Below are 23682 nucleotides of genomic sequence, written 5' to 3' on the forward strand. Positions count from 1 at the left end.
AACATTCCCATAGTGACAACACTTCTGATGTACTTAATTGGCTATAAAGTGTGCTTTGATACACCCTGGAATATAAAAGGTGTTTAAGAAATGCAAATCTTTTGTCTTTTGCTTGCTTGCAATAGATGCTGAGAGAGAAACCTTCTGTAGTTTATCAAAAATTAGGGGCAAGTTCTCTCTGTTTTCATCTCCCACTGCAGATCGAGAGGTGGAGTGATGGATTATTGGTGCGCGTGGTTGCACCTTATTGGAATAGGGTGGTCTTGATAGCCTTTCTCTACCACTTTCATAGGTTTGTCCAATTCAGTGGATGGTCTTTCGATATAATGGGGTCTGGAGGATTCAATGGAGAGGAATAAAACATTTTGTACTACCATAAAAGGGGGAAGTGTTTTATAAATCAAACACAAGACATCAATTCAAATTATACCACAGCAAGCATTCCAAATACATATAGTGTTATTTACTCTCCACAGATACTTTATTGTGTCATATTTTTATATGCCAGCCAGTTTGAAATAAAATCTGTCAAGTATTTAATTAAAATGTTCGGACGTCACCAAAATACTAGAACCGAGAGGATGAATCATGAACCAGCTCTTACTATATAAATGGCAGAGTTAGGATAAAGACACAAGGAAGAAGGGAATAAATCAGAGCCAGGGAAAGGCACAGTATACCTCAAAATTAACTTTAGATTTTAAAATTATGCAGAAGCATAACATGAGCTAAAAATCTTCCATGTTTGGTTTTGTTTGAAGGATATATTCCCACCAAGGTCCTTCTACTGACTCCCTCGCTCCCCAGACATACACTATCCATTTAACTCTGCTTCCCTCCCACAGAATTGGGAAATGTTCAGAGTATTCTATGAATTGAACACAAGGCAACTAACAAGCATTAGAACCTTTTCTGGTAAGTAAGAACCCTAAGGGTAGGTGTCAATTTGTTTACTAACCTTTGCAGAATCTTCAGGCATGAAGAGAGGATAAATAGCTTTCAGCGCCCCCGAAATTATGGCACAATCCTGGGAGATATCCCTCTGCCCCAGGGAAATTCTATTGCTACCTAGGACAGTGAGTACAGTGTAAAGGAAGGAGCCCAGGTACAGTTACTTGAGACAGAGATTTCAGCAGAAATCTGCACTGTTACCTCCCATGGTCCTTGTAAATGTTTGTAGTTTTTTTTAATAATATCCAGTCTATTGCTACCCTTTTGTTTTATTCCACCCTCCTTCTGCCTGCGGGTGCCAGTCACAGAGGACACTTGGTGTTGCATGGGTCACCAGAGCGGAACAGATTGTAAATGCTGACCAGAGGAAACATGGTCAGAGCGCCCAACATGGAGCCCAGCTGCACCATTGCTCCACACCAGATGAGGGCACTGTGACCCTCATCGCGCAGAATGATGCCGATCATCACCTTGACGTACGATAATGTCCCGACAAAGAGGATCCATGACAGGACCTGACAGGGAGGAAAAGTGACATGAGTTATACCTTCAATATGGTTTGGTGTTAGCTGTGGCTCAGTGTGTAGCGCTATTACCCCTGAAATGTACATTTAAACCCCATCCAGCCTAACACTCCCAATGCATTGCTGGGGTGCTGCACTATTGGGCTGCCATTTCTTAGGCTAGGCGTTAAACCAAAGACCCCTCTGCCCTTTCAGGTGGATAGGCATGCTCCCAGGATGACAACTGCTTGTATTTCTTTGGCGTAGTAACACATCCCAAGACACTTCACAGAGCATAATCACAGAATGGTTACAGAGGGAGGCCATTCAACCCATCGTGTCTGTGCTGACTCTCTGAAGGAGCAGTTCACCAAGTGCCAGGCCCCCTTCTTCTCCCCATAGTACTGCGCATCCTTCACTTTCAGATCATAATCCAAATTCCTTCTGGAATGCCTCGATTGACCCTGCCTCCACCACAATCTCAGGCAGCACAATCCAGATCCTAACCATTCGCTGTGTAAAAATTGTTTTCCTTCGTGTCACTATCGCTGTTTTTTGCTAATTACGTTAAATCTGTGCCCTTCAGTTCTCAATCCTTCCACCAATGGGAACAGTTTCTCCTGATCTACTTTGTACAGACGCCTCATGATTTTGAATACTTCTTGTCACATATCCTTCAACGTTCTCTCCAAGGAAAACAGTCCCAACTTCTCCAGTCTATTATCATAACTGAAGTTCCTCATCCATGGAACCTTTCTTGTCAATCTTTTCTGCTCCCTCTCTAATGTCTTCACATCCTTCCTAAAGTGTGGTGCCCAGAACTAGACACAATACTCCAGTTGAGGCTGAACCAGTGTTTTATATAAGTTTCATAACTTGCTTAGTTTTATACCCTATGCCTCTATTAATAAAGCCTAGGATATTGTTTGCTTTATTAACTGCACACTCAACCTGTCCTGCCACCTTCAATGATTTATTCATAAACACACCCAGGTCCCTCTGTTACTCCACCCTCTTTAAAATTGTCCTCTTTATTTTATATAGTCTCTCCCCATCTTTTCTATCAAAATGAATCACTTCACACCTCTTAAAAAAAGCAAAATTTGACACTGAGTCACACGAGGAGATATTAGGGCAGATGCTCAAAGAGATAGGTTTTTAGGAGTGTCTTAAAGGAGGAAAGCAAAGGGTCAAAGAAGTTTAGGAAGGGAATTCCAGAGCTTCATTCGTGCTCGGTGGCTGTGTGATGGCTGCCAATGTGGAATAATCCAATGGAGGGCACTATTCCTAAGAAGAGCAGGGAATCTTTTCTGATGTCCTGGCTAATATTTATATTTCAACACAGATCAACCAGATTATCTAGCTATTATCACATTGTTCATTGTGTCACCTTCCTGTGCGCAAATTGGCTGTGTTTCCTGTATTGAAACAGTAACTACACCTCTTACTTATTTCATAAACTTTAAAGCACTTCAGGACACACCATGTTCATGAGCAAGACAAAGAGTGGGGGAGGAGAGGGGGGGTGATAATTATCCAGGGTTCCTGCCCCTCAAACAGCCAATCCCCTTCCAGTGACCTCTTGCTGGGAGTATCTGGATGTGAGTAAACCCAGTCAGGACATGATCCCACTGAGCTGCAACCATCACTATCAAATAATTCACTGATAGAACAATAGAAAATTTATAGCATAGGAAGAGGTTGTTTGGTCCATAGTATCTGTGCCAGTCAAAAAAAGCTATCCAGCCTAATCCCACGTTCTAGTTCTTGGCCCATAAGTTACACCAAGTTTATATCCAAGTATTTTTCAAATATGATCAGGGTTTCTGCCTCTCCTGCCCTTTTAGGCCATGAGTTCCAACCCTCACCACCCTCTGGGTGAAAACAATTCTCCGCAACTCCCTTCTAATCCTTCTGCCAATTTTATTAAATCTATACCCTCTGGTTATTGACCTCTCTGCAAAGGTTCTTCCTACATACTCTACCTGTCCCTCATAATTTCAAACACCTCAATTAAATCTCCCCTCAGCCTCGTCTGTTCCAAAGGAAACAACTCAAGCCAATCCAATCTTTCCTCATCGCTAAAATTTCCCATTCCTGGCAATGTCCTCGTAAACCTCCTCTGTCCCCTCTCTAATGTGGTCACATCCTTCCTGTGTGGTAGTGAACAGTCCGCATACACTACTCTAGCTGTGGCCTAACTAGTATTTTACACAGATCTAGAATAATTTTCCTGCTGTTATATTCTAAGCCTTGGATAATAAAAAGTATCCCATGCGCCTTCTTAACCACCTTATCTATCTGTCCTGCTACCTTTAGAAATCTGTGGACATGCACAGATGAGGCTCCTCTGCCCTCTATTCTCCTCAGTATCCTACATTTATTGTGTATCCTTTTGCCTTGTTTGACCTCCTCAAATGAATTACCTCACGCTTCTCCCAACTGAATATCAGTTGCCACTTTTCTGACCACCTGACCAGCCCATTGATATTTTCCCGCAGTTTACAGCTTTCTTCCTTGCTATTAACTTCAAGGCCAATTTTTGTATCATCCTCAAACTTCTTAATTATGCCTCTTATATTTAATTATAAGTCATTGTTATATACCTAGGGGGCCCAGTATCGAGCCCAGCAGAACCCCAATGGAAACAACCTTCCAGTCACGAAACGTCGATCGACCATTACTCTTTGCTTCCTGTCACTGAGCTACTTTTGGATCTAACTCGCCACTTACCCTTAGCTCCCACGGGCTCCTACTTTTCTGATCAGCCTGCGATACGGGTCCTTATGAAAAGCCTTGCTAATGTCCATGTGGACGACACCAAACACCTCAAACATCCTTACCTCTTCAAAAATTTCAATCAAATTAGTCAGACACAACCTCCTCTTTAACAAATCCAGGCTGACTAGTCCTTGATTAGCCTGTGCCTTTCCAAACTGTGCGTTCCTACGTTTGCACTGGGCTCACCTCAGCTCACCCACTGGGGGACACGGTGCCAACGACCGCCAAGAGCTCAGCTGATAGGATGCCGGCCAGACAACTGGGCCCCAAGAGCAGCCTGAAGATCAAGGTCACCGAGTAAATGTGCAACTGTGAAATATAAGCTGTTCCAAGTCGAGCTGTAAGCTGGGGAGATCCCGAGCGGACACGCAAGCTTAGGAAACTGGGAATTTTTGTTTTTAATTGCCCTGGTGTTGTCGTTTTATTTATTTTTATTTCTTTTACTTTGAATTTTTTCTATATTTTATTTTTATTTCTTTTTGCATGGCCACTTTTAATTTCTTCCCCTTCAGGTACGCTGCTCTCCAAAATTCTTAGCCCAATCATATGGTAATTTTTTTATTCGTTCAGGGGATGTGGGTGTCGCTGGCTAGGCCAGAATTTATTGCCCATCCCTAATTGCCCTTGTAAAGGGGGCATTTAAGAGCCAACCACATTGCTAGGGGTCTGGAGTCACATGTAGGCCAGGCCAGGTAAGGACAGCAGATTTCCTTCCCTGAAAGATATTAGTGAACCAGATGGGTTTCCTGCTGCCATCCTAGACTCAACTCCCTCTTGGATATAGTTCTCCTCTGTGCCTCTCTTAGCAACCTCTAATGGTTTCATTGAGGCACTCGTCACTGCCTCCACACCACCAGCAACCCCAATTTCTGATCCTGCTCTTTCACTGAACATCACACCCCGCCCCCGCTCCCAGTACAGCTGCTGAGAGCTAATCTCCTTCCTGTCCAACCCACCCCTCCCACTGTTAACCCTGTGGACTGTGCCACCGGTCAGTGACCACTTTCCACACCACCACTCACAACGTCCATCCATTTGTGAATAAGTCCCTTGCCGTCCATATACTTATTGTGGATGATTACATCGACATCATGACCTCAACAGAAACCTGGTTGAGGAGAGTGATAATACCTTCCCCCAAATGAAGCCTCCCCACCTGGCTACATCTTCCTACCACTTATCCATCCCACAGCAATGGTGTGGCAGTTATCGCCAGATCTCAGTTTGACCTGTCCCCAACTCTTCTGGCACTTTCTCCCCTTTGAGCATCTCACCTTGTTCCCCCCACACCCCACCTCTCATTTAGAATCCTGGTTCTTTTCTGTCTCGGCCTGTCCACCAAACAATGCTCAGTGATTTCAATCTCCATCTCAACTGCATCATGTTCTCTCTCCTCGGAGCTCACTGCCTTCTCATCCTCCCTTAATCTCTCTATCTCTCTCCCTCCATGTAAACCCCCTAACCCATATTTCATGCTCACCCCTTTGACCTTACCATCTCACATGGTCTCACTACTCCCATTCTTTCAATCACAGATAAGACTATGTCTGATCACTTCCATGCATCACTCCCCAGCCCTATACTCTCTCCATCCCAAATCTACCTCCTCCTGTATCCTCCTCTGGAAAAACACTATCACCACCCCCCCCCCCCCCCCCCCCCGCCCCCACCCCCCCTGCCCCCCAAACAATTCACTTACAACTGCATTTTCAAAATCTCAAATTTCTAGCTTTGGCCTTCCTTTCGCCGTGACATTTCTGTAGCTACTAACGCACTCAACAGCGCCCTTACCCCCCCAAGTCCCCATTAACACCATTCCTCTCTTACCCTGCTCATTCCTCTGTTACAGCCCTCATTTCCACTCTAAGTCCAAGGGATGCAGTCTTGACTGGAAATTGATAGATAATCGTGTTTTTCCCATTGACCTATCATGGGATATGGGCGTCGCTGGCAAGGCCAACTTTTGTTGCCCTTGAACTGAGCGCTTTGCTAAGCCATTTAAGAGGGTAATTAAGAGTTAACCATATTGCTGTGGAGTTCTCCTCCAAGCTACACACCAGCCTGACTTGGAAATATATCGTCGTTCCTTCACTTCGCTGAGTCAAAATCCTGCAACTCCTTCCCTAACAGCACTGTGGATGTACCTACACCACATGGACTGCAGCGGTTCAAGAAGGCAGCTCACCACCACCTTCTCAAGGGCAACTAGGGATGGGCAATAAAGGCTGGCCCAGCCAGCAACACCCACATCCTGCGAAGGGATAGAAAAATAAAGTGACTTCACTTCAATAAAAGATACCTAATTGGTTGTACAGTGCTTTGGGATGTCCTGAGGTGGTTAAAGGCACTACTGAAGTGCAAGACCTTACTTTTGAAACAGGTTTCAGATTCAAGGAGGTTCAGAATTTCAAAGCTGTAAAAGAAAACTCACAATGAGGGCGCTACCAATCTGGGTCTGAGCCAGCCAGGGGCATGGGCTCAGGGCAGCCATGCTCATGATATAGGATCCCACGCCAGTGCCAGCGAGCGTCAGGAACCCCATCAGCCTCAGCGACCTGGAAAGGAAATAAAGAACATGCAAGCAAGCCAGCAAGACCAGCACAGCATTCCAAACTAAACACAAAAACCACCAGGACTGAACCACCACCGCCCAGCTCCCAGGGTTCGGGAGTCAGCTGCAGTCTAAACACCCCTCCAGCCCACCTGATGCTTGGGTTGGAGAGAGGAAACGATGGAGAGGGAGTGACGCTTCAATTGTTCAGAGCCTCAGTCAGGCCCCAGCTGGAGTAACTGCAACTCAGGAAGGATATATTGGCCTTGGAGTGGGTGCAGGGCAGTTTCACCAGAATGATGGGAACATAGGAAGGTAGGAGCAGGAGAAGGCCATTCAGCCCATCGAGCCTGCTCCGCCATTCAATAAGATCATGGCTGATTGAACATTTCAATTCCTGTTACACACACTGTCCCCATAACCCTTTACATTATTGTTAATCAGAATCTATCAATCTCTACCTTAAACATACTCAATGACTGAGCTTCCACAGCCCTCTGGGGTAGGGAATTCCAAAGATTCACATACCTCGAGTAAAAACATTTCTCCTCATCTCGGTCCTAAGTGGCTTCCTCCTTATTTTGAACTTGTGTCCCCTGGTTCTAGACTCCCCAACCAGGGGAAACATCTTACCTGCATCTACCCTGTCTATTCCTTTAAGTATTTTGTAGGTTTCAATGAAATCACCTCTCATTCTTCAAAACTCTAGAGAATTCAGGCCCAGTTTCCCCAAACTCTCTTCATAGGACAGTCCCGCCATCCCCGGAACAAGTCTGGTGAACCTTCGTCGCACTCCCTCTATGGCAATAATACCACTGGGATACCAGGACACCAGGGCTTAGATGATTAATACATAAGAACAGGCTTGCATTCCCTTGAGTGTAGGAGATTGAGAGGTGATCAAATCAGGGTATTTGAAATATTAAGGATTCAATAGGGAAGATACCAAGAAACTATTTTACTCTGGTCAGGGAGTTCAGAACAAGGGGACATAATATTACAGACATTTTGAAGTCTCTCCGTCTGATTTGGTTGCAGAGTATTTTGTTTCCATATCTGGACACAGGTATTGGGATGAATGGTTACCATCATATTACTAACACTACTCAAAGCAGCTCCATGCAAGCCAGCGAAGACGAAAGGAGCACTGGAACTTCCTGCAGTTCTGCTCCCCTGCCACAGGGTGGGGAACATGAGCTTTGGTTTACGTTGAGTGTCACTGCCCCCTAATGGAGGGGAAGTGACACTGTCAAAATGAACATGGCAGAAACAAAGCTGTATTAGCAAAACAGCATATGTGAAACCCCCACCCACGATTGGTTGGGGGGTGGGTGTGGGGGTGGCAGGGCGGTAAAAAAATTTTTAAAATCAGCAAAAAAATTTCATTTTCACAATGGCTGGTTTAGTGGTCTGCGAATGTCCCAAAAGGACATTTCCTAAATATATTTAAACTGGTCACCTGTCGAATGAGCCCGCGATTTAAACAGAACAGCGGCTGCGCCGGGTCTCCCAGACCTCAGGAAACCTGGCTCCGAAAGGCAAGTGGGACAGACAGGTGACTCCACAAGGCAAAGTGCCCCACATCGCACTCCCAGTAGGCCAGCAGGAACAGGATTAATCCTGGATTATAACAACTCACGGGGTTTAAAACAAAAAATTCCCCTTCTGCCCCTCTGGTTCTTTCATCATTTCGGAGATGGCATCTAATTGACTGTTGAACCACGTACGTTTTATGTACACGTGGTTAACGTGATGTCGGACTGGTCTCCCACACTGGGTCAGAGATGGGTTTTCAGGTGGCCCTGGATCTCTTTTGTTGGATTTTTTTTGTGGCTCTCCCAAGGCGGTTGGGGGGTGTTGGGGGGGGTGGTGTGTGGGGGGGATAGTGATATTGGGGTGGGGTAAAAAGTTTCTAGTCAGGCATACTCCAGGGGCATCAGGAATGCAGGGCCAGATGGTCCCTGATGGACCAGCAGCTGCTGTCCTGACCGCCATTTTTGAACGTTCGATCAGGAACTGAAATCCCGGGGGAACCAAATTCAATAAAATCTGGTCACTTGTGGGTTGACCACCAGGAACGGGACTGTGAAATATTGCTGGAAAAATTGGTCCTTCAGGGGGCGGGATCCTGCCTACCTACCTGGTCTACACATGACTCCAGCGTTTGACTCTTAATACATGCCCCAAGCATTTCGGGATGGGCATTATTGTTGCTTGCATTTCAGTACAGATATGAACAAGAGCAGCAGCTTACCGGTTTGGGTAGATCATGGCAATGAAGCATGCTAGTGGGTTGGCCATGGCTCCAAGGGCAGCAGATAAGTGATAGGCCAAATTCCCATATGGCAGACATGAGTAGGACTGAACAGAGGGCAGGACAGCATTGGTCAGGGCATTTACCCACCCCAGGATGAGGAAGATCAGTACCATCTCAGAGCGGGAGTGCTTCCCAGTCCTGGAAATGGCTTTCACCCTGGCTTCCTGCTGACTGTCCGGAGAGCTGATCATGGGCCTCTGTTCTGCCACCTCCGTCTTACTCAACTCCGCCCCTTCGTTGGCAGTTTCTGTCTGCTTAACATATGTGCTGGTTGCTCGCTGGTGATGGGACTGTGGGAGACAGTTGAGGAGAATGAATGCCACCAAACACATGGCCATCACACCACTGAGGAAGAAAAAGAAGACCTCGGGGGGAAAGTTGGCTGGCTGGTAGTGGGCTACAATACTGTAGCTGGTGCTGTCACCCTCAGTCGAGTTCCAAGGCACGCTGCCGGTCGCGTTTGTGGTTGCGTTGACGCACTTAACGACCCCGACACCTTGGCCTAATGCGACAAGGCCCGGGACCAGCCCACTGAGGCCCTCCCCAATGAAATAACTGGTCAGGTACTTGGGCTGCAGGTGGGTCATGAAGGGCAGGAAGGTCACGGAAGATGTGCAGTCCACCAGCGAGAGGAAAAAGGCCAAGACCAGCAGAGCTGTGCTGTGCAGCCCACCAGCAAACACGCTTGTCACTTTCCAGAAGAAAGGCAGGAGAAAGCAGGCCACGATGCCTAAACACACAATGCCATAGATCACACCTGACTCATTCAGCTTCCTGGGCGAGAACTTGTGCATGAGGGTGACAAACAAAGGGCCCACGTTGGCGAACTGGATGATGATGGTGAGGTAGGAAGGGAGGTACCAGCCTTCTGGGATCTCTGGCACAATGAGAGGTAGTTCTACCCAGAGGCCATTGATAGCTATCCATGACCCCATTCCAAAAACAGCAGCCAGCACGTGGTTTATCAGCGCCATGGTAAACGCCTGCAGTCAGCTGTTACACGACGGTCTTCAGCGGTGTCCACCCAGTTACTGAACGTGAAGCCTCGATCGTCCTTTAAAAACAAAAGGCAGACATACAAATTCAGTAAAGCATCATGTTCCTCAGCAGCCCTACAGTAAAAGAGAAGAAAGTAAACGAGGTTATCACGATTGTTAGCTCTACGCGTTGATCACTTTTCTATTTGGGGTGTCCAGCAACAGCATGAAGCATTCCCTAGGTCGGGTGGAACATGGTCAATGTAGGGTGAGGCACCTTTAATTCTGTCCCAACATTATGGCTTAATGCCTTGTACCACCCCACCCACCACCACCAACCCCCCCCCCTCCCCCCCCCCCCCCCCCCCCCCCCCCCCCCCCACCCCCACCCCCACCCCCACCCCCCCTCACCACTGCCCTGTTCTATGAGACAAAGGCCAGAAATTGCTGGATAACTTCCACTGTTAGCTTCAACAGAACGTGAAAACGTTACTGTTTACGGCTGCTAAGTCAGGTCACAGAGGCCCCATTAATAATGGGATTTACAGCCCTGACCATAAAACCCAACCTTCAAGGCCCCCCCCCCGCCAGGCAGGGAATCACTCTTGCACGTGCACTCACAAACTGACACACAAAAGGAAGACTGATCAATCGCTCCGGTAAGTTGGGGGGTGGGGGGGGGTCATTTGATAGCAATCAGGATCAGGAGCTGACTTTTTAACCTATCAGTTCTAACCTATCAGTTGTGGTCAGGTTTGACGAAACTCCTCTTGCCCAGCTGACAGTGTTGTTGTCTGTTTTCAGCTCTCTCACTTCGATACAACCAAATATTTCTACAATTCCAGCAAAAACAAAATCCATTTCTACATCGTAACTAAATGGAAAACAATCTTAGAAGGTGATAAAACAGATCACTTTACTCAGTTGTACCATTTCCTTCCTCTTAGTTTCTCTCCATTTAAATTTTAAACAGTTCATATATTTTGTCATATTCTCTAATATTTCCCCTCCAATTTTTGTAGCTAAATAGCTCTCACTTGCCGTCAATTTGCCTCTCCTGAAAGAATCATAGAATTTTACAGAACAGGAGGCTATTCGGTCCATCGTGTCTATGCTGGCTCTTTGGAGGAGCTATCGATGGAACACACTGCTGCTGTTCTTCCTGAACAGCCCTGCCAAATCTTCCTGATTAATTTCCTTTTGAATGTTACTGTTTTATTTGCCTTCACTGCTCATTCAGATCACAACTCCTCCCGGTGTAAAACAAAAAAAATTCTCCTCATCTTGCCCCAGGTTCTTTTGCGAATTATCCAAAATCATTGAAAGGAGCAAGTTGTTTTATTTTATGAAGGCTAGCTAAAAAAATCCATCTGCCTGCCTCTCAAATGCTCAAGTTCTGAAGACTGAAACTTTGTATCACCTACAGTACTGTAACCTTTCTCCTTGACTGACAAGCCTACCACCGAGATCTGTCCTCATCAGCCGATCGCAGCTCGATAGTTCCCAGATTAATAAACTAATCTGTGCCAGTTAAGAGAGAGAGAGAGAGAGAATCTGCCTCACCCCAAATAAAACCCTCTCATCAGTTACAGTCTTTCCTCAAGCCACAGCTACTGGAGTCAGATGTCAGATGGTCAAACATCAGAGACACCCACACAGCAGAGCAGTGTGCCCCTGAACTGAGGTGCCAGGGAAATTCAACCTTCCTCAGCCCTCCCGACTGTGGGGGCCAAACCAGACGCACTCACTGTACCAGCAACATGGATAAGCCGTCGTTCCAAGGATAGATATCGTCAGCAGCACTCTCACGCACACACCACAATGTCCTGATACAAATGTAGCACAATTCATAATATTTCCATGAAAAAAAGAACCTTGAAAACTGCAGCGGGCGCAGTTAGAGCAGACTGGGTGAAAGGAACACCCTCTTTCACTGCCTCTGCCTGCAAGGCTAGCATGTCTCAGAGCGAGCTCTTGTACAATAGGACATCTACCACAGACCGAGACTGCTGGACTTGGCGCTGGTCACCGCAGGTTAATAAATAAGATTGGATCGGCTGGGGCTGTTCTCCTTGGAACAGGGGGGGTTGAGGGGAGACTTGACTGGGATGTACAAAATTGTGAGGGGCCTGGATAGTGGATGGGAAGGGCCTAGAGGTCAGTGACTGTGGGAGGGAGGGAGGGAAGGAGGGAGGGAGGGACGGGGGGGGGGGGGGGGGGGGGGGGGGCCACATAGGTTTAAAGTGATTGGTGGAAAGATTAGAGGGGAGAAGAGGAAAAATGTCTTCACCCAGAGGGTTGTGGGGGTCTGGAACTCACTGCCTGAAAGGATAGAAGAGGCAGGAACACTCAACTCATTTAAAAGGTGCCGGGATTTGCACCTCCAGTGCTGTAACCTGTAGGGCCCCAGACCAAATGCTGGAAAGTGGGATTAAGTGGAGTAGCTCATTTTTCTGGCCAGCGCAGACACGATGGGCCAAGTGGCCTCTCTCTGTGCCGTAAACTTTCTATGATTCTATATCTAAATTCTCCCCACCATCTGCAACAGTAAAATCCAAGTTAGTTCTGCTACCCTTCACGTTACAGACTTACAACAATATGCACTGTTATCTTGTTGAGGGCCCATGCCCATTCCCTCCTGGAGGTTCCCCCTCAGCCAGGTCCAAGAGCCATTCACCTGCTGCTTGTGGCCCCGCCTCAAAAGCCCACACTGAACTCCCCTTAACAGCTGATGCATTCTCTGTGTGCCTCTATTTTTCAGAGCACAAGATATTGGTTAATATTTCAGTGATTCATTTAATTTTTTTTGGAAACGTTAGTAAAAGGAAATTGCTCATTCCTGTCATGCATTATAAGTGTTCTATTATTAACACCACAGAAACATGAAGACGCCATTTAGTCCTTCATGACTGTTCCATTATTCAATTATATCATGGTTCATCTGGATATTAACTCCATTTACCTGCCTTGCTTTCTTGACCCCTTAATATCCTAGTGAAACTCCTCTGCAAAAGGCGTGTCCAAGGATGACAGACTTCAGTTATGAAGAGAACTTAGAAGCTAGGACTGTTCCCCTTGGAACAAAGGAGGTGACTTAAGAGATTTTCAAGATGCTGAGAGGGTAAATAGGGAAAAAATATTCTCTCTGATGAGTGGCTTATGGGTGTCATGGATTCAAAATTATTGACAAAAGATCTAGAGAGGAGGTGAGGTGAAATATTTTCACTCAGAAGTTGGCGAGATCTGGAACGTTTTACCTGAAAAGACGGAGAAGAGTAATTTTAAAAGGCAGTTAGATGGGTACTTGATGATGAGGAGATACAGGGTTTCAGACAATGCATGGATGTGGGACTATCCATCACTGCTCTTTCAAAGAGCCAGCACAGGCTCGATGGGCTGCATGGCCTCCTGCTGTGCAGCAAGTTTCGATGCTTCTATGATTCTTTACCTAACTAATATCTACCAATCTCCATTTTGAAATTTTAAATCAATGTAGCCTTAACAGCTCTTTGGGGAGGTAGAATTCCAGATTACTTATGTGTGGAGAAGTGCTCCTGACATCACTCTTGGACAGCCCAGCAGATTCTTTCCACTTGTTCTGAACTCCCCGCAGAGGAAATAGTGTAGTAAGAGATAAACTATCAACACCTTTAATCTATCCACTACTTCCGTAGGAAAGGGAAATAACTTGCTCCATCGTAGTGCTATATAGGGAGATATGATGTCATAGTGTCAATGTCACAGGTCATGTAATCTTACAACACAGGATTATTCTTAAAGCTACAGTCCTACGTTTCCCAAAACTATAATTACTACATTCCTCCCCCTTTAACTTTTCTGTACACTTTGTATTTACAAGGATATTCATCTCATGATATTACAATATTTACACAGGTCATGAAATTACAAGTTCAGTCTTTCAGGTGATTTCCTGATCCGTGTGGAACATTGTATCTCCATGGCTTCAGATTCTTTTCCAGGAAACACTTTCTCTGGAACCGCATTAACATCAGGTACCTCATTAGGCACAGGCAATTCAGTGTCTTCCACTCTGACAGAGACATCAGGCATGTCTGTCCTTGGCTGAGCAACTTCAACAGGAACCACTGGTTCAGTAATGGTTACAGGTGGATCATCATTTTGTTGGGGTCCCTCTCTTTTTCTTAAATGATCTGGTGCTCCACTTCCATGCAGTATGACAATGGTCTGGTTACAGAGCTCACTTTACCAGGTAACCACGTCGATCCTCCACCAAAGTTCTTTACATATACTGCTTCTCCAACAGTAAATTATCACTCATGGCTATGCAAATCATGGGACGCTTTTTGGTTCCCTTGACTTTGGTCAACCTTCCCCTCAAAATTGGGAAGTATTCGGCTCAGTCTTGTCTGAAGACGGTGCCTATATGAAAAGATAGGGGCATATTCGGAACTTCTGGGTAAGCAAGTGGTGCAAACTGGCACTTGTATTGCTGGTTTGACTTGCGTTTGACCAGCGTTCATATATAGTAATTCTGGTAGTTGCAAGTGAACAAATGGCAGAGTCATGGGTTGCCTCTGATCCAGAGTTCTAGAATGATCCACAAAATCAAGATCTTGAGCAACGCTGAATCCCACACAATAAGATTTTTTTTTAAAAAGTCAGTGCCTTATCAGTAATTCTGCATCCTCTTTCCATGTGTCTTCTTTCTACCACAGGATTTAACCTTGGCCTTCTTTTTGACTTCACTGTCGGCCAGACTTCTCTCAAATGCATTCTCAACTTGTCTTAGTTCAGTAGTCGAGCTGCCCATGACTTCATTATCTACTTTGGAAAGTTCTACAGCTTTTGCTTTTAAAACCTCTTTAGCCTCATTCAGCTGATTCTTCAGCTCTTCTGTCTCCTTCTTCTATCTGTTGCCTTCCTCCTGGAAACTTGAACATTGCTGCATCTTCTCTGCTAACTGGTTCTCCAGTTTATTCAGAGCGGTGTTAAAATTCTTCCTGTTTCTCTTCATACTTTTTCAGCGGCACAAAACTTTGACCCGAGGAAATCTTGCAGCGTGGGAAGGTCGTTCAATGGGTTTTCCTTTTCTTTGCGAAGCTCACTCACTTCATCTTGAATTCTATAATTCAGCAGAGTCTCCCTGAGTTTCTTCTGCTGTTCCTCCATGTCATTGTTTAAGACAGTCTTCATTTCTTCAGGTTGTTGAATCCTTACGCACTCCTTCTTCATCCTGTTGTGGTCCTTGGACTCTCTAAGCTCTTTCTGGAGTACCTGACCTTGTTCCTGTTTCAAGACAGCTTGCTTTTGAAACCTCACTGGCCAATCAAGGTTAATTTTCCTTAACCAGTTTCGACCTAGAAGGCTTGGTCTTCTACCTTCTAATACCATCACTGGTAGATGTGTTGTTCAGTGTCTATGATGAACTGTTACTCTGGTGATATCTTTTACTTGGATTTCCTCGCCTGTGTACATTTTCAACTTGGCAGGTGTTTGTTCCAAATTTAATTGTTGATCAGCTTTATTTAACTATCTGAAAGTGCATTCACCTATTACAGTGTCAGAAGCACCCATGTCTACTTCCATTTTTAAGGGTTTACCATTCACTTTCACAGTAGCAAATATTGGCTCTGTCTCCCCAACTTTTACGTTGCATAATGAATAAATGTCAGAATTGGTTGTTTCTGGTTCTTCTGCATGATAGACTTCATGGGACTGTTTGTTTGTTGTTTGGAGGCCTGTTTATATCTCGCTTTGCACCATCTCCTTATGTGTCCATTTCTGTGACGAAAATAACATTCTACATTTTTAAATTGCCAACCGCCAGAAGACTGATTGAAAAATAACTTTCATCGATCTGGAAACAGTTTAGTTGCTAAGCTGTTTCCTCTCATTTTTTGGTTGGCGCTTTGCAGCGGAGTCCTGGCTTTTCACCCCACTTTTGACTGACTGTTCCCGCCTGACTAGGAGAACGGTTTTGCGCTCTTTGAACCAGCACTATCTCTAACGCTTTCTTAAAATCAGGATTCACTTCAACAAGCAATCTTTGCTGAATAGTGTCTTCCTGCACACCACATACTAAACAATCTCAGACATGTCATTCAGGGTTTCACCGAAATCACAATATTCTGTTAGTTGTTTTAATTTTGCCATGTAAGTAGCAATTGTCTCCCCCGGGGATCTATTCCGTGAATTGAACCTGAACCTCTGCATTGTGACTGAGGGCTTGGGTTGAATATGTTCCTTGATGAGGTCTCCTAATTCAGTGAAAGTCTTCGAATCTGGGGTGCTGGGGGCCATCAAGCTTCGAATTAAACTGTAGATCTTACTCCCACAAATAGACAGGAGAATCGCTCTCCTCCTTTCCTCCCCCGTGATTTTGTTTGCTTGCTAGAAGAACGCAAGACATTCTATATATTGAGACCAATCATCTGCGGTTGGCTCAAAGGGTTGATTCTGCCAAACTGTGGCATTTGGGATGAGGATATCTTCATTTATTTTTAATGAACTTAGATATTTACAATCGCTGGATGAGGTACATCGCTGAATCTGATTTATCCTCATCGCTAGTTTGTTATTGAGTTCATCTTCTGACATCTTTTCTTAGCGGAAACAGTTAACTTCAGTTACAAGATAACAGCAGCAACTGCACGTGTACATCAAACGCCACAACTAAAGAAAAACTCCCCTGCAGGGGTTCCCCGCACTGTTAACACATTGGTTTACACAGGTCATGTGATCTTACAACACAGGATTATTCTTAAAGCTACAGTCCTACATTTCCCAAAACTATAATTACCACAGAGGCCCTATCTGTCCTCTCAGGTTAATGTAAAAGATCCCATGGCACCATTAGAAGAGGAGCAAAGGAGTTCTCCCTTTTTGTTCTGGCCAATATTTATCTCTCAAGGAACATCAAAAACAGACTTCCTGGTCATTTTAACATTTTGGGGTAATGTTCATTTGAGACATAACATGTACCAAATACCATCTAGAAGGACAAGGACAGCAGGCACGTGGGAACACCACCACCACCACCTGGAAGTTCCCCGCCAAGACATTCAGCATCCTGACTTGGAAATATATCGCTGTTCCTTCACTATCGCTGGGTCAAAATCCTGGAACTCCCTCCCTAACGGCACTGTGGGTGTACCTACACCACATGGGCTGCAGCGGTTCAAGAAGGCAGCTCACCACCATCTTCATGAGGGCAATTAGGGATGAGCACATTAAACCATTTCCATCAGGCTGTCATACTCAGTAATGCCTCTCAGCCATTAACAACCATACCTTTACCGATGTTGATCTATCTCTCAGACTCAGTAATGTTCCCAACTGCTACTGTATCGCCATTGATGTTTATCCAACTGTCAGATTTGGTGACTCCTCTCAGCCACATCCTCAGTTACTGGCTATTTCTGCATTGAAGTTAACACGACACTCTTACAAAAAATTACACAGGTGGTATGTGCTAGTGACAAAAGTTAATGTCCCAAAATTTCCCAGATTTTTAAATTCATTCCCTATTTTCACAAAATGGGGTACAGAAGGATACAGTCATGTATGGTTATATCACTGGAATAATAATCCAGAGAGCACGAGTTCAAATCCCAGCATAGGCACTTTGAGATTGTATATTCAGTTTGAAACCATGTGGATAAAAAGATGGTTATCACTAAGAGTGACCATGAAGCTGTTGGATTGTAAAAATCTAACCGGTTCACATCAATACAAGATACCATGGATGCTGGAAATCTGGAATTAAACCAGAAAATGCCGGAAATACACATCAGGCCGGGCCTGTCTTTTTCACTCCCACTCTGACCTCCCTGTCCTCAGCCCGTTACACAGTTCCAATGAAGCCCCACATAAGCTCAAGGAACAGCACCTCATCGTTCAATTAGACATTTTACAATATATCTTACAGACTCAACATTGCGTTCAACAATTTCAGATCACAACCTCTGCCCCCAGGCGGTAGCTGTTGGTGATGATTCTGCTATTCCCATTCATACTGCCTTCAGACCAGTGTTATGACCACAGCTGATGTTAATGCTGAGCAATCTCAGGTTGAAATCCACCTCATCTGACCATAATCTATTTTTGTATTGTAAAAACGAGAGAAAGTTACTGAACATAAAAGCACCGGGCTCCAGTGATAACTTTTAAAATTTGAAGAATTGGAAATGTTTATTAAAAGACAGGAAAAAAATAAAGATAAACGATACAGTTAGAAAAATCTTACAAAACCCCCAAAATGCGTTATCAAAACTATGCAATAAAACTATCTTTTTGGCAACAGCCCTTATAAATTCTTGACCATAAAATCCAGGAAACATTATCCAAACCGAGAAATGACTTTCACTTTAACGGAAGTACAATCCACAACTTCCCAGAACAACTCCACACTGATGTGGTTTTTCCAACAGAAGTTTTTTTAAAAAAAACTATTTCTCAGGGCAACTATTCTGCTGGCCAAAACTCAAGTTGCTTTTCTTCAATTAAAAAAGGCTTTCACAGCTTTTCCAGCACATTCCACACACAGGGATTGGCCTTCAGCGGGACCCAAATATTAAAACCTCTCCTGTTCCTACTTCACCACTATTTTTGGATCAATAAACTGCCTGTTCCAGTTTAATCACGAGTCTGCTGTAAGATGCAAATGCTCGTTCTTACCTTCGAGACTCCTTTGAACTGCAACAGCTACTAGTCAATTTCAAAACTTATCCCCAAATGCTTTTTGCTTTTATCTCAAATCGACTCTGTTTGCATGTAAATTAAACTAACCCTAAGACCTCATTATAAAATACAAGATAAACACATCTGCTCTTTTATCCCTTACTTCCTACACACAATCTGACTCCAACAACCTCGCCTTTGACTAACCCTGGACACATACAGATACAGCTTACCCTTACCTACACAGAATACATACATAACCACACAAATATCAAAAGATACACCTATTATTGCACCAGGAGTTCCCAGTTTGGGGGTCTATAAGATTTCAGGGGGTCTGCCATTTGGCATGTACCACCCCCTTCCCACAGCCTTGCATAATGAGATGAGTGCAATCATCTCAGCGGTATAATAAGAGATAGGACAGAAGAGAAGTAAGACCATCCTGTGCCTCGAGCCTGCTCCGCCGTTCAATAAAATCTGATCCCAGCCTCAACTCCACACCCCCCCCCCACCCCATAATCCTCGACTCCATTATAGGCAAAAATCTGCCTAACTCAACCTTGAAATATACTCAATGACCCAGCCTCCACTTCTCTCTGGGGCAGAGAATTCCAAAGATTAACGGCCTTTTGAGAGAAGAAATCCCTCCTCATCTTGGTCTTCAAATGGGAGACCCCTTATTCTGAAACTGTGCTCCATAGTTCTGGATTTCCCCACAAGGAGAAACATCCTGTCAGCATCTACCCTGTCAAGCCCACCACTCCAGAATCTTATATAGATCAGATACAAACATACAAATTAGGAGCAGGAGTAGGCCACTCAGCCCCTCGAGCCTGCTCTGCCATTCAATGAGATCATGGCTGATCTGAATATAGCCTCAACCCCATATTGCTGCCTACCCCCATTAACCTTTCACCCCCTTGTTAATCAAGAATCCATGTGGCTCTGCCTTTAAAATATTCAAAGACTCTGCTTCTACCGCCTTTTGAGGGAAAAAGTTCCAAAGACTCACTACTCTCAGAAAAAAATTCTCTTCATCTCTGTCTTAAATGAGCGACCTATTATTTTTAAACAGTAACCCCTAGTTCTAGATTTTCCCAAAAGACGAAACATCCTTTCCACATCCACCCCCTATCAAGACTCCTCTGGCTCCTAAAAGTTTCAATTAGCCTCTCATTCTGCAAAACTCCAATAAGTAGAGACCCAACCTATTCAACCTTTTGTCATAACATAAGCCCTCATCCCTTCAATCAACTTAGTGAACCTCCCCCAGTGCAAGTATATCTCTCCTTGGTAACGTACACTCAATTCAGGCACAGCATTCACAGATAATTCTGGTTTTTACTGTTGGGCACAATTTGCATGTAGTTAAACACATGCCTCTGCACTTCACAGGCTTTTAAAGCAGTTTTTAAATCTCTAAGTTTTTTTTTCATTCAGCCCTATTTGCTTGCATGTTCAAAAATCACTCACTGCTCTCAACTATTAAATAAATTGTAGGAGTTATAATTTCTCTTCAGAGAGGATTAAAACCCGAGGTGGGACAGGGAAATCTGCAAGTTTGGCTTTGCATGCTCCGAGTTAGAATGAACCTTCCTTTCAATTATCATCCTTACCCTTGTGTGGACCCTTCCCATGTCAATTGGAAGCTGCTAGCACATTTTAAGAAAGGTAATTTTTTCTTGATTAAATTGGTGCCATCATTGGAGAGTGTGTGTACCACCTGACCTTTGAGGAGAAAGGAGTGGAGGGAGTCAGTCAGTGGGTCTACAGCATGGCTGTAACAATTGGGTCCTAGGTTGACTCTCTTGTTCAATGCATTCTTTCCAGGATAATAAAATAGCTGAAGGTATTATCATGATCTTCCTTCTACTTGGAGTTTTATATTCATGGTCATGTGTTTCTCTGACAGATGGATAGGCTTAGTCAGGGTACACGTATTCTTTGATTCAACACCGCTGGCTATTTGTGAAGGTGTTGGGAGGAGGAAAGGTGAGGGGTGGGTGGCATGACCCTCTGTGCCATTAAAGGATTTATACAAATGAGGTCAGCTGTATAAAGTCACTCTGTCATGTTTATTTCTCTATTTCTATCATGTGCCATCTGCCTCTGCCATTACTGATGCTGTTAATTTAAGTCACCAGCTTCTCCGCCATGTTGGGGTGTTTTAATTTAAATTAGCTCTGCTTCTGAACTGGATGTGTCAGGAAGATATAATTTTCATAATGTTATTGGAATTTACTGTAAAATAGATTAAGGCGTATATGCGTGTGTGTAGAGGGGCTGGGGGGCAGAACTTAATTGCTTTTAGGCAGCTGGTCTGAAGGCTTTGATGTAACAGAAGATAAGCTAGGTTTGAAATATTAAGTAGGTAAACATAGGTGTAAGGGGAACATTTGCATTTTTAAATAAGCCAGACTTGATTGATTTCAAAGTAGGGGTGAAATATTACACCTAGCCAGAAGAAGTTAAGAAACAGTGTGTTTATTTATCCCAAAGATTACTGGTAAAATTGGTGCTATGATAGATATTATTAGAGAGGTAAAGTCCAAAACCATAGTGAAATAATGGGAATTTGCATTCAAATTAGAAAAATGGATAAAGGAGAGAAGGCTGTGTGTAAGGGAAGAAATTCTAAGATCTAACAAGTGTGAAAAGCCTCCAGCATCTAAGCCACAAGCTACTATCTACAAAGAACTGAAGTTAAGAGAACTCACTTTGAATTGTATATTTGAATTATATTTTTGTTTTTATCACTTTGAATTGGATTGTTCAGGGTATCGTGTTTCTTTGCCTGGGTCTTTTAAAATCTGTCTTACTGTTGCCTTAACAAAAGTGTAACTGGGAGATTTAATTTAGTTTTTGTTAAGAATTATAAGACTTGGTGGCCTTCATTTACTGAATTCAAAGCCTGCATCTCAAAATATATAGAAATTGCAAAACAGTTGTGGCAGTTATTTCAAGCTTCCCTTTGGGTTTTGAGCAACTTGGCTTTTACCATCTGCCTGCCATAACAGATGGCAAGACTCTTAAAAAAAAAATCATTCTTTGTCTACCCCAATCTCTTTTACCATCGATCTTTCCCATCAGCATCAGACTTTCTAAATCACCATTTATTATGTTCCCAAGAAATTCCGAATGTCTCTTCCTGATCTTGGTCAGCAGAGTTCTTTTGGTCTCAGATTTTACTAGTACCTCTTCACTGACAGTGTGACTTGTCCAAGATATCTTCTTCATTTGCCTCAAAAAGAAAGCTTTATATCGTTTTGCATTTATTTATAATGTGGATGCATTCCCAACATTGTCACAAATCCGCCTGTTTGTCATAATGTTGCTGCCATCAACACCCACCCCCCTCTCCCCTATGCAATAAGAAACAGTGCTTGCTGAAATAACCTTGTGATGCCGACCTGCCCAGCTCTCGCTCCCGATTGGTTTTTCTCCCCCACCTCTCGCTTCCGATTGGATTTTGGTCAGCAGGTGCTCCGGCGTCTCGTTCACTAATTGGACAATGGAAACACCAGTCAAGCCCCCCCCCCCCCCAGCCACACCCCCTTCTCATGAATGACAGGAGTGCGGTTTCCTTTGGAGTGAATAGAACGCAGTGACATGAAATGAACGGATACAAACACAAACCGATACAGAGTCGTCCTTTAATACCGAGTTGTTCCCAACAAGGAGCTATAGCCACAGGCCAAAGCAACAAGCTGCTGGTATTATACTTCGCGTACCCCCACCACCACCTCCACCACCCGTTTGAGAGTCTTATTTGATTCGTACTTATTGTGAAACGGGAGGCGTCTCTTATACTGTATGTTGCCTTTTTTATTTAAAAGAAAAGAAACACTGATTCGGTTTAAATGATTTTTCTAATGCAGCACTGCATCTGTAACCAGGAACCGAGGCAATTAATAAAAAAAGATCACGGCCCATCTAGTTCTCCTTCTGGTACAACTAGACTTTCATATCATTCTCTCCTGTCCAATTCAAACAACAGTCTGAAAGGAATTTAATATAATCACGGATTAATTTTTAAACGTGCAGTTTAACAATTACATTTCTGCCATTTTACTTGTCCGCTGAAGCTAACGATAATTCAGTTCATTATGGCAGTTACATAAACTCAGGGATTGCATAACTGGCATTGTAACCATGGGGACCGTTCTTCAAAGACCCCAACACACACAAATACACAGAAAGAGCCCAGTTACACAGGACCGCCAGTGGGACTATCAGAGACACGTGGAGAGAGTTAGCAGTTTCACATCGAAGCCTGGCTCCCTTGAACAGAGAGGATTGACAGATCTCAGTCTAGCACAATATAAATGGAGACTGGAAGAATAAATGAACCACTCACTGACCGTCAGTCACATCTCCAAGGTGCGGGAACAGCATTTAAAAGTGAATGAACCTCCGAACAAGGAACCGAGCAAGCGGGCGATGAGTCAGCGTTTAGCAGCTGTGACTCAAGATAAAACCCTCCAATTCCGTGATAGTTTAAAGTGGCAACGACCGATTGGGCAGGGATACGGTAGCTCTTCAGAAAGGAAAGGGAAGGGGGGGGGGGCGGAGTGGGAAGAAGCAGCTTTTCAATCGGTGGAGTGATTTATGTTGCTCTATTCATTAAAATTAATTTTTGCAGTTCCATTGAAACATTCCAGTATTTCTCAAATGATGCAAACTCCAAACCTCATCTGCTGCTCAGTGTTTAGGTGAAGAAATTATAACACTTTTGAAAAAAAAAACCATCATGAGCTCTGGAACTCGCTTTCGGGCAAACTTGAGGATGTGGAGTCGCAAATCAGCCCCAATTTTAACTGAAAAATGTCGAGGCTACCCATGGAAATGCTCCTTAAGGGCAACATTTATTACCGCTCCCTTGTCGCTGCTTGAGATGCAGGGTCCTCTAGTAGAGCCGAGTAGTCCGTGTTGAAGATG

At 44.2% G+C, this 23682-nt stretch overlaps 1 protein-coding gene across 3 annotated transcripts; it reads right to left on the reverse strand.

The window, feature by feature from the left end:
* Positions 1–467: 467 nt before the first annotated feature.
* On the reverse strand, positions 468–23636 carry LOC121275659 (riboflavin transporter 2-like). Of its 3 annotated transcripts, none has more exons than XM_041183173.1 (4): positions 23617–23636; positions 9041–10157; positions 6667–6790; positions 468–1466 (listed from the first exon to the last, which is right to left on the reverse strand). In XM_041183173.1, the coding sequence occupies exons 2-4, from the start codon at positions 10075–10077 to the stop codon at positions 1254–1256; spliced, it is 1374 nt and encodes a 457-aa protein (XP_041039107.1). In that variant the 5' UTR covers positions 10078–10157; positions 23617–23636; the 3' UTR covers positions 468–1253. The 3 variants fall into 3 exon arrangements, with proteins under 3 accessions (XP_041039107.1, XP_041039105.1, XP_041039106.1); XM_041183171.1 differs by lacking the exon at positions 23617–23636 and adding an exon at positions 23106–23275; XM_041183172.1 differs by lacking the exon at positions 23617–23636 and adding an exon at positions 23102–23275.
* Positions 23637–23682: the final 46 nt, after the last annotated feature.

The sequence above is a fragment of the Carcharodon carcharias genome, chromosome 3, assembly GCF_017639515.1.
Source record: "Carcharodon carcharias isolate sCarCar2 chromosome 3, sCarCar2.pri, whole genome shotgun sequence".
Lineage (NCBI taxonomy): Eukaryota > Metazoa > Chordata > Chondrichthyes > Lamniformes > Lamnidae > Carcharodon > Carcharodon carcharias.